This window comes from Mytilus trossulus, chromosome 1, assembly GCF_036588685.1.
Source record: "Mytilus trossulus isolate FHL-02 chromosome 1, PNRI_Mtr1.1.1.hap1, whole genome shotgun sequence".
Classification (NCBI taxonomy): Eukaryota; Metazoa; Mollusca; class Bivalvia; order Mytilida; family Mytilidae; genus Mytilus; species Mytilus trossulus.
In genome coordinates, this window is record NC_086373.1 from 44579284 (window position 1) to 44598270 (window position 18987).

At 34.0% G+C, this 18987-nt stretch overlaps 1 protein-coding gene across 1 annotated transcript in view; it reads left to right on the forward strand.

Annotated features, from left to right (window-relative positions):
• The window catches only part of LOC134708231 (uncharacterized), a 28254-nt gene extending 9644 nt beyond the window's left edge, over positions 1 to 18610 (forward strand). Inside the window, exons 2-5 of the mRNA XM_063568617.1 lie at positions 2309 to 2427; positions 13586 to 13721; positions 17121 to 17163; positions 18470 to 18610. Coding sequence (XP_063424687.1) covers positions 2309 to 2427; positions 13586 to 13721; positions 17121 to 17163; positions 18470 to 18563 — 392 coding nt within the window. The 3' untranslated portion in view covers positions 18564 to 18610. The remainder of the gene's footprint in view (positions 1 to 2308; positions 2428 to 13585; positions 13722 to 17120; positions 17164 to 18469) is intronic.
• The last annotated feature ends 377 nt before the right edge of the window (positions 18611 to 18987 follow it).

An 18987-nucleotide genomic window follows, 5' to 3' on the forward strand; every position in this document is an offset into this window, starting at 1 on the left:
CTTACGTTATCTTGATGATTTTTTTCGTTAAGCAATCAAAAAATATACTGCCGAAATTTACTCAAAGGAACTTACTTTAAATAAATCAAATTTAAACGGTAATAAACTGTCCTCTAGATTTAGATATTTCGGTTTTACACCAATATTGACGACAAAAGGGATCCCTATTGTAATTTTTCCCTTGTTGGATGGTGATGTTCTTTTTGGCACCACTTACGGTGTTTATACAACTCGTTTGCTATGCCCGTGTTTAGATCTGTTGTGACGTTTTTTTTTAATTTTTAAGGAACGTAATCTATGTATAACTGGTAAGTTATTAAATTATTATCACAAATTACTGAAAACCATTCACTGAATTCTTCCATAGATATAAACATTTAGTTTTGTAGTTTGGTTGTACATGTAGAAAATTTATTTTAAACGGGATAGCACATCCTCATTTTTACGGAGATGTTGTGTAACGTGCCCGGAACTTTAGAAACGATCCTGGTAAACTTATCGATGCTTTAAATAAACTCATTCTAAAAGGTTACCAATTCAACACTGTAATTATATCATTGAAGATTGTTTTATTGGTATTAAAACAGATTTTGTTATCAGTTAATAAAAGGCAAACTATATATAATTATTATTGTTATATTCATATACGCTTTCATGGATCTAAAATCTGTCGTTACCTGCATCTAGACATTGCACAATATCATGTTTTTTCTCTGACTGTTATGACGTCTTTTCCTAAACCCATTGGATATTGGATGTGAACTGATTGATTATTTAGTCTTAGATGCATGATTTTTTATTAGTTGTTAGTGGCTTTAAAAAAAGGTTTCAATAACTGCTAGTACTCTCAGATCTGTATTTAGTGTCTTTTTGTTGTTGGGAAATACAAGTACCCGGCCACGTCCACTCTGTGTTTTTGTTAGATGTATTTCTGTTTGGTTGATTAGTTAAGCTTTTTTCATCTGATTTTTATAGTTCGTTCTTATGTTATACTGTTACACCTCTGTCCACTGTTAGGGGGAGGGTTGGAATCCCGCTTACATGTTTACCCCACCACATTCTGTATGTATGTGCCTGTCCCAAGTCAGGAGCCTGTGATCCAGTGGTTGTCGTTTGTTGATGTTTTACATATTTGTTTTTCGTTCATTTTTGTATATAAATTAGGCTGTTAATTTCTCGTTTGAATTGTTTTACATTTGTCATTTCAGGGCCTTTTATAGCTGACTATGCGGTATGGCTTTTCTCATTGTTGATGGCCATACGGTGGCCTATAGTAGTTAATTTCTGTGTCATTTGGTTTCTTGTGGAGAGTTGTCTCATTGGCAATCATACCATATCTTTTTGTTACTGTCATGGACAAACAAATTGCATTTTGGTTACGGTAGTGGATGTCAAGCATATTATATTTGAATGAGAATATTCGTATCTATCGATTTGCTTTGGTCCTCTTAATTTTTTTTTAATTTAATAGCTATGTTGTCAAATTTAAAATCTAGAAAATGCAATAATTACCATTAAGTACAGGGAATAGCGTTTCAATGAAATAGAGTCAAACAGTATTAATTTTGGTAAACAATAGGGTCATCCGACACAAATTACATATGGGTCAGTTTCAAACGTTTTAAATGAACAATAACAAATTGCAATTAATTATACTACCGATATTTGGCAAAACAGCCCTGATGTGTTAAGCCTTTTTCAACTGATTTTTATTTTTCGTTCTTATGTTGTTCTGTTACACCACTGTCCTAGGTTGTGGGGAGGATTGGGATCCAGCCAACATGTTTAACTCGGCCACATTCAGTATGTATGTGACTGTTCCAAGTCAGAAGCCTGTAATTCAGTGGTTGTCGTTTGATGCTGTGTTACATATTTGTTTGTCGTTTATCTTCTTGTACATTAACACTAGGCCGTTAGTTTTCTCGTTTGAATTGTTTTACATTTGCCATTTCGGGGCTTTTATAGCGGACTAAGCGGTATGGGCTTTGCTCATTGTTGAAGGCCGTACGGAGACCTATAACTGTTAATTTCTGTGTCATTTGATCTCTTCTGGAAAAATGTGTCATTGGCAATCATACCAATTTTCTTTTTTATATTGTGGGTACTTTCTACGAAGAAGAATGACGAACTTAATAAGTTCAAAGGAAAGCTAGATAAAAAAAAAACGAAAAAGAAAGAAATAAAGATGCTTTTAAGTAATGAGTCAACCCATTTTTTTTTTTATTAAGGTAGACATCTTCTGTAATTCCCGTATGATTTTGTTTATATGTTTTGTGTTAAGCATAAACCACCATTTCTGTTTTTAAAGCTGGTAGTGACAATCCCGCTGTAGGTGTGTTAAAGAAGGGCACGTGTTTAAAATCACATGGTGGAATACTGCATAAGAAAGGTGTGACATGGTATGAAGTTCACATGGCTGACGGACAGGTTTGTATAAATGTTATAAAGTTGAAAAGCTACATTCCTGTGTTTGTTTATATGAAGTGCACAGAAAGTACTTGTGACGCAAACATTTTTATAATTACCAACAAAAACCTTAAAAACCGAGTTGTCAAAAAAATCAAAAAAAAATCAAAGGAAGACTTTATAAAAAAAATGAACAGTCTACACAACACAACATGTTAAATACTGTTTCCACTCACTGATGTGTGGTCAATGGTGTTGTTGCTTACATAAAAATACTGATTTCAAAAAGGGAAAAATTACAAAAAGAGAAAAATTACAAAAAGGGAAAACATTGAAAATCTTTTTCAATTTTATGACTACGAAAATAGTTTTGATCAATCTAATAACATTAACGGTACCAATTTTCCTGCACCAGATGCACATTTCGACAATACATGTCTCTTCAGTGATGCTCGTGGCCAAATATGTGAAACCCAAAGTTATATAAAAGATGAAGAGCTATAATCCAAAAGGTTCAAAAAGTATAGCTAATCCGTGAAAGGAATCAGAGCTTTGCATGAGGTAGATACATTCCTTAATTTATAACTATTTATAACATTTTGTAACAGCAAATTTTTTAATAACACAAACAAATCCGTATTTTCATGCCAGTACCGAAGTACTGGCTACTGGGCTGGTGATACCCCCGGGGACTAACAGTCCACCAGCAGAGGCATCGGCCCAGTGGTAGTAATAACATTAAAGGTACCAATTTTCCTGCACCAGATGCGCATTTCGACAATACATGTCTCTTCAGTGATAATCATGTATTTGATTTGAAATCAAATAATTTAAACGAAAACAGTGTTTTAATATGTGGTTTTAGCCCTCCTTTGACAAATTTGTGTGTTTTTGTTCCAATTTGCAAGTGAAAGTAATATTTTCTATTGCTGTAAGAAAATGATAGATCTTTTGCAATGATAAGTTATCAAGTACATTGTTCCAAGCAAAACAGCTCAATCTTCTCGCTTCAACACAATATTTTCTTTATTTCAAAAGGATACAAATTATAAGACTGTCACATACCAGGGTTAAGCAACTGTTCTTATCTGGGTTTCGTACCAGAATCGTTTCTCTGGATACAGCCAAGGCTTAACAATTGGTAGTTAATTTATAAACTGATTATTCGGGTACTCCTTACCTAAATAACGGGCGTCAAGATTGAGTAGGCTTTGTGTACTAGACGAAAAATGCCAATGATGATAATTGATATAAAGTCCCTGTTTGGTATAAGGGTTTAACCCTTATACCAAACAGGGACCGTTTACTTAATATCGAGGCTTTATCTGCTATTGCTTAGCCTGTGCTTTCTAACAGCTACGGCTTATCAATTCTGTATTGAGCCGGTGCTTTACTTGTGGCCACTGCTTATTATCGACTTGGTCTGGGCCAGTGCTTTAGTTGTTGTTACTGCTTCATAACTATTTGGTCTGAGTCACTGCTATACTTGTATTCAATGCTTCACCATCTAGAAATGCTTTGCCTTGTATACAGCAAATGCTTCTCTATGAAACCACTGCCATTTCAGCAGCTATAATTGCTTAAACACTTGGTTCCTTATTCAGGGACACTGCTTATAATTCTTATTCAGTATTGTACTTAATCTCACATTTAGTCTGTAGTATCCAACTACTGGCTTGAATTCCAAACTCAGAACTACGTAAAGTGTGAAAACCTTAGTATATATACTAAATTGTAGACTCGTCCATATAATAGACTGATCCAAAACGAATTTATCCCTACCACGTTTTACAACACCTAAGCAAATATATAATTACAAAGCAATATTTTGACGGTTATATCCGGTTTATAGATGTAACAAATGATCGCAGGAAATCCGGATTTATAGTTTAGTACCTGGCCTGTAAAACAATTACTAAACACCTAATAAAGATGTTAACAAATCGAAAGTTGAAGCAATTGAATGGGTAAATAAATCAAAGGTATGAATGATTTTTTTTCTGTTGAACTGTACAATTGGATTATAAAATAAACAAGAAACAGGTGTTAAGAAATTCATCACATTACCCACGCTTCCAAGAAATGCTTCACCGCATTTACCAAAATCATTTGATAACATCTACATCGAGTTGACATTTTACAGTCCCAAACTTTATCTGGTTATTGCCTCGAGCCATGTCATAAAAAACACAAATCTTAATATCATAAAACTTTTACTTCAGTAACTAACCACTAAAACAACTGGAAAATATATGATCTTCCCGTCATGACTAGATTACAGCTCCACTGTATACTCTTGTCTTAACATTCGAGCAAACATTGAACATCAACATTAACTTAACATATCAACTTTATCATAAGTACCCTTAACTCTTTTTCCATCTGTATTTCAAATATGCATGCTGACAGATTTTTTTTAGCAACCAAATTTAACCATGAAAACCAACAACCCAAATACCGGTAATGAATTTGAAAACCACAGAAAACATCACAAAGCCAAAACCGGTATGTCATGTATTTAGTAATGTGTCCCAACAACCGGCCACTTATGGACCATTCAAAGAGCTAGTTGAGAGGGATCTTTAACGTGCACAAAGCGCGATATTCCCTGTCGCGGGACTTCAGATTTAACCTCCCCATCTGACGGTCATAGTTATTAAATATTCAAAGAAACCGGGCATACTATATAAACAATAAAACACAAAAGTTTTCATACTTCCTGAAAATCATCTCCTTCAACAAGGAACCAAACTGTCTGTCCGATCCCTCACGAACATTCAGAGTTCATGTTTTTAAGTGTCACTCTAAACAAAAGTATCTAATTTGTATCCTCACTTATTACTGTATGTTCTCGTCAAGCCTACCTGGCTATGATATTTGCATGTTTTAAAACTACACCAACTGTTCAATTCACTTTTTCCATATTTCTGTAACTTTGACATCTTTGCCGTATTCTTTGTATCGTCTCACTGTTCCTCACTCTACCAGCATTAACCTAGAAGTGGAAGCTGACCTAACAACCTGTTCTGGTATTGGGGAAAGTTCCTGTTGTAGTTGTAATACACTGTGCATCCATTGGTGAGGACGAGAACAACAGCTGTGTAGGGTTTGTCAGTAAAGATTCGTCCGAATCAGTTTCAACACTCTTGGAAGCACGAACGTGCTGGCCAGAGGAGGTGCCACAATAGTTGCAGTGGTGGCTGGCATCGTGTTAGCTGACATGCTTGGAAATGTGAATTTCTTGGACGTTATCTTCTGTGGTCCCAAAGAACTCGTCAATGTGTCTTATAGTCCCTATCTTGAGGTATTGGCCACCGATAGGGGAGGAGGTGTCTTCCTGACCACTCTGCATTGGATTAGCGAAATTGATGCCATCAAAGAGGTGTTTGTTTTACTTGCCTTGGCTCTCGATGGTTCTCCGAGTACATCTGACATGGTCTCCGTGTTTTGCTTCTCCCATTCACTGTCTGTATCCTCTAGTGTTATCAACGATGTTGGATGTCTTTTTCTCTGGTGCCTCATTACGTATTTTTTTCTACCGGTAGCATATGAACAAATGTCACATAAGAATTCTTCCTCGGCAGACCCTTTCCTCACTCATGTCAGAACGTGCTCCTCCAATACTTTTTCCGTGTTAAAGCGTACCTGACAAACTGGACTTCTCAATCGTGCATTTGATCGTTTAATCGGTGTTTGGCATCTGTAATAAAAGGGAAATCATCGTAATTATATACATGTATATACAAAATTACATATTAATATATGTACATGATTATACTTTGTATAGGCGTTTCTTTTAATTATTTTTTAATCTTGAACATAGACATTTAACCAAGTTGGAGGCTTGCTTTCTCGTAAATGATCGTCTTGCTCTATGGTCTCATATCTCTTCTAAAAATCAAATTCAATTGAGGCACTTGAACCAACATCTTGAACTTGATTTTTCATTTCGGATACCAGATTTGAAGGCTCGAGCCTTTGTTAACGCTCACCCAGTTATGGTTCACCTAATAAACGCCGATCCATCGACATTTTGGGCGAGTTGCCAGGTGGAGGAGGAAGAGAGTGACCGCCCGAAAACAGTGTTCGCCACACGGCGTGGCCTGTTCAATTTTTCGTAAAATGCCATTTGGGCTTGCCTGTGCTCCTGCAACGTTTGGGCGGTTGATGGAAAGAGGTATGGCTGGACTGCAGTGGAAATTTTGCTATGGTGTATTTTAGATCTTGACCTGATAAACAATTTTACCCATTGTCAGATTTGCTCTAAATGCTTTGGTTTTTGAGTAATAAGCCAAAAACTGCATTCTACCCCTATGTTCTTGATTTGATGGCCGAGTCACCGGACACATTTTTTGAAACTAGATACCCCAAAGATGATTGTTGCCAAGTTTGGATTAATTTGGCCCAGTAGTTTAAGAGGAGAAGATTTTTGTAAAATTTTACGAAAAATGGTTGAAAATTGACTATAAAGGGCAATAACTCCTAAAGGGGTCAACTGACCATTTCGATCATTTGACTTATTTGTAAATCTTACTTTGCTGAACATTATTGCTGTTTACAGTTTATCTCTATCTATAATAATATTCAAGATAATAACAAAAAACAGCAAAATTTCCTGAAAATTACCAATTCAGGGGCAGCAACCCAACAACGGGTTGTCTGATTCATCTGAAAATTTCAGGGCAGATAGATCAACAATTTAACTCCATGTCAGATTTGCTCTAAATGCTTTGGTTTTTGAGTTATAAGCCAAAAACTGTATTTTACCCGTATGTTCTTTTTTTAGCCATGGCGGCCATCTTGGTTGGTTGGCCGGGTCACCGGACACATATTTTAAACAAGATACCCCAATGATGATTGTGGCCAAGTTTGGTTTAATTTGGCCCAGTAGTTTCAGAGGAGAAGATTTTTGTAAAAGTTAACGACGACGGACGCCAAGTGATGGGAAAAGCTCACTTGGCCCTATGGGCCAGGTGAGCTAAAAATGATGTGGAAAGACCTTTAATTGTTCTCTGAACAATTGGTTTTTTATTTGTTTGGTTTTATATCTTTAAATATTTAGAACAATTTGACATTAACCCATGAGATTATGCCATCCATTCACTGGTATTAAAGAGATAATAGTAACTGCAATTACGATTATCCCAATATGGCGACGGCAGATACAGGTAAAATCTTTACAGTCATTTTACTCAAATGTAGCATGTTTTTGTCACTAGTTACTCAGCTGCAAGGTTTTTCTATACCATTACATCATATTTGAATCGTAACGGTGCACAGGAATTGTCTAAGCGCTTTGAAAATTGCCGTTGAAAAAATCGGGATGATAATCGTAGCTCTATGGAGTTTTTCTTGTTTGATAATCGTAATTTCTTTATCGGATAATAGTAACTGAAAAATTAAATGTGTCTTTCAGCATTTCAATGGTATTGTGTGTATTAAAATACAAATGTACAGTTAATGGATGACATTAACGGAAAATAAAAAAAAATGAAAAAACTTACAGGTTAATATTTAAGGCAAATTTACTTATATATCTCTCGATTTATTGGCGTTTTTTTTTTACAAAACCGTGATTTCTTGTCCCAGCCATTTTAAAAAAAAATGTTTTTGATCTTTACAAGTATTTTTTTGTGCAGTCATTACATGGAATTAGATTTAACATTTTTTAAGCAAAGAAACAGAATATTTTTAGAGGGACTAATAAGCTATGGATTCCTGGCATTTCCCTAGACGCCCTATTCAACACCCATGCTCAATGTTTGCAAGAGATATCAACATAAGGGTCTTACAAAAGAAATGATGTTTTAATAACGGCACTTTAATTGTTGACAAAAAAGAGAACATCAAATAGACCAGAGTGATACCGTATTTTTGTTAATGTCCACTTTGAAACGGTTCAAATCTCCTTCAGTATCTGGTTCTAAAATTATGAAACAAAATCAGTGTACAGCTTAATACATGTGTTGATGAATATAATCTTTCTTGTTACTATTGCAATATGGAGATTGTGGGAAAAAAAACCCATGTAAATATGCCCACTACAAAACGGTCACCTACGAAACAAGTATTGGAGATTTTTCTTTTTTTCAATTCTATTCGTGCAAAACAAATAGCAAGGATTAGTTTAATGTAATTTTCAGTATGTTATCAACATAGTATAGGGTTGATGTCAACTACGAAACTTTTTGTTCACTACGATCCAAACGATTTTGTCCACTCGACACTCATGAAAATGTCCACTACGTAACATAAGTTGTACGTTTATATGTGAAGTACTGTCTAATATTTATCGATAAAAAATGGTTGTCACATTCAGAAAATATGAGATCTTTCTAGTTTATAAAGTAAAACAAACTAGAATGTCTATAGGAGACATTAAAATGCAATTAGATGTGCGTTTAAAAGCAGTTTCGTAGTAGACAAATGTCCCATGCGAAACAGTACATATATTATGAAAATGATATCATTTTAAAGAGTATTTAAGATTGCACTTTTTATTTGTATTTACAAACAGGTCTACAATAGAGGTATTCAAAATAACTCTAGAAATAAAAAAATTGACAAGTTGATTTTTTTATTTTTTTTAGGTCTGAAATTCACACTTTTATTGAAAAATGCCCTTAAAACAGACAACAATATGTATTTCCTTTTAATGTATACATGTTGAAGGTCGTACATTAACCTATATGGTTTACTTTTTGAAATTGTTATTCGGATGGAGAGTTGTCTCATTAGTACTTACACCGCATCTTCCTATATCTATGTACCTGTGCAATATATTGACAAGGAAGCAGCTGTCAAGTCAGGTATTGTGGTAAGTAGATATTCTAATTGTTTTCAAAGTTTCAATGTTATGTGCGCGTTTAAGGTGGTTTTTTTTGGGAGAAAATGGACGGGGTTAGCAATATCCAATATCCCACAAGTGGAAAAAAAGTTGTTCTTAATTTCTCGTCAAACTATCTCTGGCGAATACTAAACGTCTTTCCTACTTCATTATGGCATAACGGCTATGAACTAGAATTGAACCAGGAGTCGCTTCCCTGGGGAAGAAATAGCACACATAGCCACCTGTATTAAATGATTTAAAACACTAATTATTATATTTACTATATTTGTATTCAGGATAAATCAATGTTCTTTAACAGTCTTAGGGCCAGCTGAAGGACGCCTCCGGTTGCGGGAATTTCTCGCGACATTGAAGACCTATTGGTGACCTTCTGTTGTTGTTTTTTGTATTATGGTCAGGTTGTTGTCTCTGTGATACATTCCCAATTTCCATTCTCAATCTCACAAATCTGATGTAGAGTGACACATGCGTTTCCCCTGACAATTATTGCCATATATCATAACTTCCCATAAAATTGCCTCATCGCTTATTCCCATATTTTGTGACTAGTTCGTGTTTTTCCCATATCCAAATTTCTTAAAGCTTGTTCACCCTTCTAATTTTATGATATAATAGTATGTAGCTGTTTTCATTAGAACCATTAATAATATATCCACAAAAAGATATGTCATAAGATGTTGAAACGTGATTAATTAATCACCATAATTTCATCATGTGCTATCAGATGTACGTTTTTAGTGTCAATATCAATAAAACACTATCCAGTTACGATTATCTTCGCATTCTTTAATACCATGATTACGATTATCTTTTTATCCGAGTTACGATTATCATTCCGAATTTTTCAACGGCAATTTCCAAAGCGCTTAGACAATTCCTGTGCACCGTTACGATTCAAATATGATGTAATGGTATAGAAAAACCTTGCAGCTGAGTAACTAGTGACAAAAACATGCTACATTTGAGTAAAATGACTGTAAAGATTTTACCTGTATCTGCCGTCGCCATATTGGGATAATCGTAATTGCAGTTACTATTATCTCTTTAATACCAGTGATCCCTTGGCGTCCGTCGTCTTTCGTCGTCCGTCTTCTGTCGTCGTAAACTATTTAAAAAATCTTCTTTTCTGAAACCACTGGGCCAAATACCTTCAAACATTAACTAAATGTTACTTGGGTATCTTGTTTATAAATTGTATCCAAATTTTTGATCCATCAACAAACAAGGCCGCCATGGCTAAAAATAGACACAAGGTCAAATGTAGTTTTGGCGTATATCTCAGAAACTAAAGCATTTAAAGCAAATCTGACATGGGGTAAAAATGTTTAAAAGGTGAAGATCTATCAGCCTTTTTCAGACAAACCGAACAACCCATTGTTGGGTTGCTGCCACTTAATTGGTGATATTAAAGAAATTTTGCATTCTTGGTTATTATCTTGAATTTTATTGAAGATAAATTGTAAACAGCAAAATTGTTCAGCAAAGTAAGATCTACAAAAAAGCTTTGAAACCAAAATTGTCAATTGACCCTTTAAGGAGTTATTGTCCTTTAAGGACAATTTTACACAAGTTGTTTATTTTTCAAACGAATCTAGTATAAATTTCCTTGTGCGTCAAGAAACATAGACACTATGGCTTAAATGGAACATATGTGTAAAATGCATTTATTTCTTTTGACGAAATTATGACAGATACAATGAAATTTAAATAGTATTTTTAAGCCACTCATTAATATATATTAAAAAGCAAAAATAATCATTGATGAAAGATTTAAGCGAAAAAATAACGATTCAATAACGATAAAAGTAAGTGATTCAGGCTCTTTAGAGCCTCTTGTTAAAGAAATGGCTTGTAGTAGTTATAAAATGCACCAGGACTAAAATTTAATACGCCAGACGCGCGCCCCGCCCACACAAGACTCATCAGTAACGCTCAGATCAAAATAGTTATAAAGCCAAACAAGTACAAGGTTGAAGAAGACCGAGGACCCAAAATTCCAAAAAGTTGTGCCAAACACGGCCAAGGTAATCTATTCCTGGGATAAGAAAATCCTTAGTTTTTTCGAAAAATTCAAAGTTTTGTAACATGAAATTTATGAAAATGACCATATAATTGATATTCATGTCAACACCGAGGTGCTGACTACTAGGCTGGTGATACCCTCGGGGACGAAACGTCCACCAGCAGTGGCATCGACCAAGTGGTGTTAATAGTTATCAAAGGTACCAGGATTATAATTTAATACACAATACGCGCGTTTCGTCTAAATAAGACTCATCAGTGACGCTCAGATCAAAATAGTTATAAAGCCAAACAAGTACAAGGTTGAAGAGCATTGAGGACCCAAAATTCCAAAAAGTTGTGCCAAATACGGCTGAGATAATCTATTCCTGGGATAAGAAAATCCTTAGTTTTTTCGAAAAATTCAAAGTTTTGTAACATGAAATTTATGAAAATGACCATATAATTGATATGCATGTCAACACCGAGGTGCTGACTACTAGGCTGGTGATACCCTCGGGGACGAAACGTCCACCAGCAGTGGCATCGACCAAGTGGTGTTAATAGTTATCAAAGGTACCAGGATTATAATTTAATACACAATACGCGCGTTTCGTCTAAATAAGATTCATCAGTGACGCTCAGATCAAAATAGTTATAAAGCCAAACAAGTACAAGGTTGAAGAGCATTGAGGACCCAAAATTCCAAAAAGTTGTGCCAAATACGGCTGAGATAATCTATTCCTGGGATAAGAAAATCCTTAGTCTTTCGAAAAATTCAAAGTTTTGTAACAGGAAATTTATGAAAATGACCATATAATTGATATTCATGTCAACTTCGAGGTGCTGCCTACTGGGCTGGTGATACCCTCGGGGACGAAACGTCCACCAGCAGTGGCATCGATTGTAACATATTTTATTTGCTCATTTTTCAAAGATAACATTTTGTGGACGTCGCATGGCTACGATTTCGTAAATTTGATTTTTTTCCATTGAATAATTCGTCCGTTTATACTGTGAACGTTTTATGAACATTTAGATATATTTCTATATTTATCTATCGAAAGACGTGCATACTGACAAACAGATTTTCGCTGCTTTTTTTGCTGAAAAGTGCAATTTGGGTATCTTGGCGTCACATGGATAAGACTAGATTGTTTTTTCGAAAAGTTTAACAATACCACCATGATTACGTTGACCATTATGCAATATCTGTATTTTCCACATGTACAAAGAAAAACCATGCAGGGATATATTCTGCATGTCGTAGCCACTATCCCATTCTCTTAGGGTAAAAATAAATGCATCTTTCCCGAATCCCTCCCCTCCCCGGAATTCATGTTGCTCAATCTTGAGACCCTGTGTTTTGTTATAGGGATTCAATCCGTTGCTTTTGTTTGCTGATTTTCGTTTTGTAGAAGTGCATATCTTCTACGAATTATTGTTTTTATTGCACCCTTGGTATTGTATCGTCTTTAACTTCTTGAAAGTCCTTATAAAATTGAGAATGGAAATGGGGAATGTGTGAAAGAGACAACAACCCGACCAAATAAAAAACAACAGCAGAAGGTCACCAACAGGTCTTCAATGTAGCGAGAAATTCCCGCACCCGGAGGCGTCCTTCAGCTGGCCCCTAAAAAAATATATACTAGTCCAGTGATAATGAACGCCATACTAATTTCCAAATTGTACACAAGAAACTAAAATTAAAATAATACAAGACTAACAAAGGCCAGAGGCTCCTGACTTGGGACAGGCGCAAAATTGCGGCGGGGTTAAACATGTTTGTGAGATCTCAACCCTCCCCCTGTACCCCTTACCAATGTAGAACGCATAACAATACGCACATTAAAATTCAGTTCAAGAGAAGTCCGAGTCTGATGTCAGAAGATGTAACCAAAGAAAATAAACAAAATGACAATAATACATAAATAACAACAGACTACTAGCAGTTAACTGACATGCCAGCTCCAGACTTCAATTAAACTGACTGAAAGATTATGATTTTATCATATGAACATCAGGCACACTCCTTCCCGTTAGGGGTTAAGTATCATACCATCATAACATATATGAGAAGAACATAACCCGTGTCATGCCAACAACTGTTTTTAGAATAAATGTGTTTAGTTCCGATGCAAAGACCTTATCAGTGACTCAATATTAACGCCAAAATATGCAATCTTTAATGACTTGACAACAGTATCGTAATTATATCCCTTCTAAATAAGTTTATTCAAAGGTTTTGTAAGTTGTGCATATACTTATGATATATAGTCAAATTTGAAATAAATGTGTTATCTATCAAAACAATACTTTTTGTTTTAGAATGTATGGTTAAATGGATTTAATCTTATGGCTGTAAATATGACGAGGTGTATGAATCCGTCTACCACAGTTGCGCCTGTGAAGGGTTCAGGCGATCGTACACCCTCGGCAATTATACAGACGACAACAGATTTTGGTAAGGTTTTGTGTTGTGAAAGTTCTCGTGTGGTACATGTGCTACAGAAAATATTTTGGTTCAAAAGTAAAAAATCTGAAACGAGATTATAAAATGAGGTTTTGACAGCTTAGTAATTATAAATTATAAAATAAATTACATTATTCAATATTGGTATTACATTAGAAGGTTTCTTTATATGAATTGAATTTTAAATAAAAAAAACATATTGACCTGGAGGAAAGTGATATTATCGAGCTTAACATCACACGCTTTTACACGTAACGTGTTGGTAAACTGTTTGATGCACAATTAGTTTGGGTTAATATTTTTTCTTAATTAATACAATGTTTTCTATCGGAATACGGGATGAAACGATAACCAGCTTTTTGTCGGAAAATATGTGGTTTTATTGACTTTTGAAAACTGATATTCACATTGGCGGTCGGTCTCAGTGAATATCATTTTTTTCAAAAGTCAATAAAACCTCATATTTACCTGATGAAAAGACAGTAAAAGAGGGAAAAAAGATACCCAAGGGATAGTAAAACTCATAAATCGAAAATAAACGGACAACGCCATGGCCAAAAATGAAAAAGACAAACAAACAACAATAGCACACACAACATAGAATGTAATTGTATATCATCTGAAATCCGATACATCGTTTGCACAAAATGCATGTAGTAAAAAATAAAATTTGACTAATTTTGATATATAATTTATTCGCTACTAATAAAACTTTATTTATCGTGCAGAAACCTTATTTTTACAATCAATGAATAATGGGATTATGAAATACGTTACTGTTTGTGTTTGGAAATGCTGTTACCTGTAATCAAACCTTAGACTAATTTCAACAATGAAGAAAGTTTTTGAAATAACTTTTGTTTTCATGTATTGTATTCCTTTTATTAAAAGCAGAATGACAAATACCAGAGAAAATTGCAAATACTTGTTCCATAATGGAATATTGTTTTATGGGCAGATGGGCAATACACATGTCTTTTAATGATGTCTAAATCTTTGTCAAGATCCTTTTGGTCAATAATTCCTATAATATTCAAGTATCTATACATCCTTGGATTTGATTTATTTTTTCGAGCAGTTTGGAAAAGTGCTTCGGACGCGTCAATTTAATGAAGTGTTAATTTCATTCGTAATTTAGGGAATTCAAAGAAATGCTTTTGCGTCGAATGTTCTGGATTTTTAAAGTAGTGTTTCCAAATATCCCAATAAAAAAAGCCAGATTACTAGATCCGAGTTTAATACGAATAGTGTTTTCAAATATTCTGATATAGCAGTTAACGTCACCTTTGAAATATACAAAGCATTTCTTCTTCATCTTCTTTTCTGTGATCAATAAGGCTTCAATACTGAATAATATACGTTTTTGGGCATGTGAGATTGATGTCATTTTGTGCAAATTAGACAATTGAAGCGTTTGTATATATACAGATTGTGATAAAAAAAAAAACAATAACTTTTATCATACATTTATGAACATGTTTTGGTGTGAGCGTGGTTAGAACTGGAAATATCAGCTGTTTGTTTTTTGGAGACGTCAATAAAAGAAGTGTCCATGATGGTCTGAATTGTATTTGAACATTACAATTTTATTCAACAACATTACTTTTAAAATGAAATAGCACTTAGTAAAGAGAAGTAATGCAATATTAACTGTGGAATAATATTTAGCTGCAGCAAAACATTTGAAATCATTGATTTAAACTGTAAATGAACAAAAAGATAATTCATTATTAAATGGTTACACGATTCACATTCATACTAAATATTAGGAAACTTTTACAATTCCTACACAACATATCAAAATTCCCCATATTAGCGTGATAGTTCCTACGACGGGATCTTACAGGTGGATACTTTTTTACGGCTATAATGTATGTACAACTCGTAAATTAAGATACCATCAACATAAACTGTAAATACAAATATTCTTAAAGGTTATTCATTCAACGTAGTAAAATCTTCGAATATTGTCTTTATCATCGATATTAGCACTAATTTTATTTGGAAAATAAATATCATTCTTAACTCAACATATATCTAGTCATTACAAATCCTATTGATAATTATATATTTGTATTATACAGGGTCATACTTGTTTACATGTAGCATGCTTATCAGGCGCGGATCCAGAGGGTGGGTTCCGGGGGTTGGACCCCCCTTTTTTTGGAAGATCAATACATTTGAATGGGGAAATGTAATTGGAACCCCCCTTTGTCCTGGGTTAGGAACCCCCCTTTTTAAAATGGCTGGATCCGCCTCTGCTTATCATGTGTTTACGCTCAATCTATTGGATGCGTACTATGATTTATATATGAGTCTGGGATATCAAAGTCTGTTTATTACTTGAGATTTGATCCAGCTAGTACTATTTAGACAAGTAGTTTATGTCTTGTGAATTTAGGTTGTTGTAATTTGTGCATAGGACCGGTCTGATGAGAATCAAAATGACTCGTTTAACAGTTTGTTCTTATATTGTAATGTAACACTATTTGCATAGGCTAGGGGAGGATTGAGAACTCACAAACATATGTAACTCCGCCACAATCTTTGAACAGGAATTAATTTCAATAAGGCAACATCCAAACAAAATAAAAATAAAAAGATTCCTCCAAAAAGATGACATCTTGAGGGCAGCATACTGTTAAACAATATGTTTAGCTCTCGTTCGCACGAGTCTGTAAATTTTGAAGTGAACAAAACAGAAACCTTGATTTATTAGGTAAATATGTGGTTTTATTGACTTTATGAGGTAAATATGTGGTTTTATTGACTTTATGAGGTAAATATGTGGTTTTATTGACTTTATGAGGTAAATATGTAGTTTTATTAACTTTATGAGGTAAATATGTGTTTTTATACTGCAACTAGTTGTTTTTATTTCCTAAATATAGGAACACAGCTATATTTTGTGCAATGTCAATTTCATCACGGAACACTTTTTCCACAGTCAGGGGTTCATTAAGGGATGAAAATAAGTTTGAAATTTGTGTTATAATTTAAAAAGCTATCAATTTATTTATTTAAGTTGCAGTATACAAACAATATTAGGTCAATGTCAGAAAACTATCAACTTTTTTGTACTCGGCGCAAAACTGGGGAAGATCTCGGTAGAACCTCGCCCTTCCCCAGTTTCTCACCTCATACAAAAAGTTGATATTTTTCTGACATTGACCTAATATTGTATATTTATTGTTGGCGAATATATTTTTTCTGTAGGTGAGTATGCTTATTTAATAAAAATCCTAATCTTATAGAAAAGCCTACTAAAGTGCATTCAATATGGAATAAACAATGATATTGGTCAATCTTTAATGAAACTGGATTGTGCCGTTACGTCATAGTAAAGTCAAATTAGGTGTTTGTTTATGATATCTTCTTTACTAATTTTAGATCCATTTGCTGGGGCTCTAGATTTTTGTATAACAGGAGACGGGTAAGTAGCAATAATATGTACCCCAACAAACACAGTTAGGTATCTTGTCACATCATAATTCACAAAAACTAGTATATCATTTCACTTTGGACCAACTGACAGTGTTATGACAACATCCTTAAAACTATAATGCCTACGCATTTCCCAGATTTTAACATTGCATTGGTACATACTACCAAGTTTTTCTATCGAGTTATGAATTGATCTAGCTGATAAAAACTATAGAGTTATGATTATACAATTTCCTGTGGGTCATTGATTATAGCACGAATATATATTCTAGGTGTCGATTGGTCTAGCGTCGGGCATAGTTCAATGCGATTTGGTACCACGATATCTCAGTAGCATGAGTTCGAATCACGGCGAGGGAAGAACAAAACAAATATTGCTAACGCAAATTTACAGATCTAACATTGATGGACTGATTTTTAGACGAATTAGAAATCAACAAAATACGAAACAAAAATTATCGTGAAATGAATATATAATCATTTGGAACAGTATCTGACATTATAGATTGTGTTGATAATCAAGTCTTTGTTATACTAAATCAAAAAGTAAAACGGTTTCATTGCATCAATACGTAAATAATCGATAATTTTGAGATAACATACGAGAAGATAGCTTTAAAAGTATGCTTTCAGTTAAGAAAAAGAAAAAATGGGGTCACCGGATCATTTTCTTAATACATTATAAAATAGGTAAATTCCTAACATTTTCTATTGTAAAAGTACCTTAATCTGAATTATCTGCCCTTGCATTTGAGTTGCCTCCCCTTATGTGGCAAAGTTGGAAGAAATTTCATCAAACAAAAGTTTTCTGTTTTTTTATAAAATACAACCATTAATATGATAAACATGTCATTTTCTATATTGAGTGAAAGTTCTTACACATGAATTACCTACTACTCTAAAAATTTGCACATTCTATTAAAGATCTAGACCTTGTTTTCTGGTATTTCCAAATCCAAGATGGAGGAAGACACCCTACAGCTTTATGAATCAAAACCTTGAATTCTTTTCAAAATTGTTTTTAGCAATAGTCATAGTGTCATAATACAATATCACCATCATTAAGTCCCGTTCCATGTGTACTGATGTTCTGTAGTGAAACAGAAGTATTGTAAAATTTAGATATTTTTCATATGAGTCATATATATATCCATGTCGTCGATAAAGACTTCAAAAATATATCTTATTCCATTCACTTGGTTTTTTTTTGTTTTTAAAAAAAAATAGTATTTAGTGTTTGAATAAATTATTGATTTTATGCCTTATTGTTAATTCACTCGAGTAATACTTTTTAGGAGTTTGATTGGCAGTGGTGACACAACTATCAAGAACGGGGTTTCCTGTACATGTACATCTGGTCAAATAATATGTCCCACTTCATTCAGATGAGTTTCTCAATCAAGGCAATTTAATAAAGTAACTGATTGAAATTATTGTATATAAAAAAAATTAAATCAAGATATAAATAAATTTAAAAAAAAAAAGTAATTTAATTCACAGAGATCGTCATCAGTTGTCAGCTAATATGACATATTGGAATCTGATATTGTTCAGAAGAACAGTGTCGCAATTGAACATTTGTCACTCTTTGAACGCTTGAGTTAATTCCACCTTTACCGAGCACCTGGAAAACGTTTGGCCACCAACCAGACGTTTCTCACTCATCAAAATATTGTGGCATATTATATAATGTTTTATATAATGTATTGCCCCAAAGGTACACTAATAAGGCAATGTTGATACTAATAAGACCTTACAAGGTTGAAGTATTAGCAAATTTAATAAAGTACAATTTTAGAAACCGAGACTATGT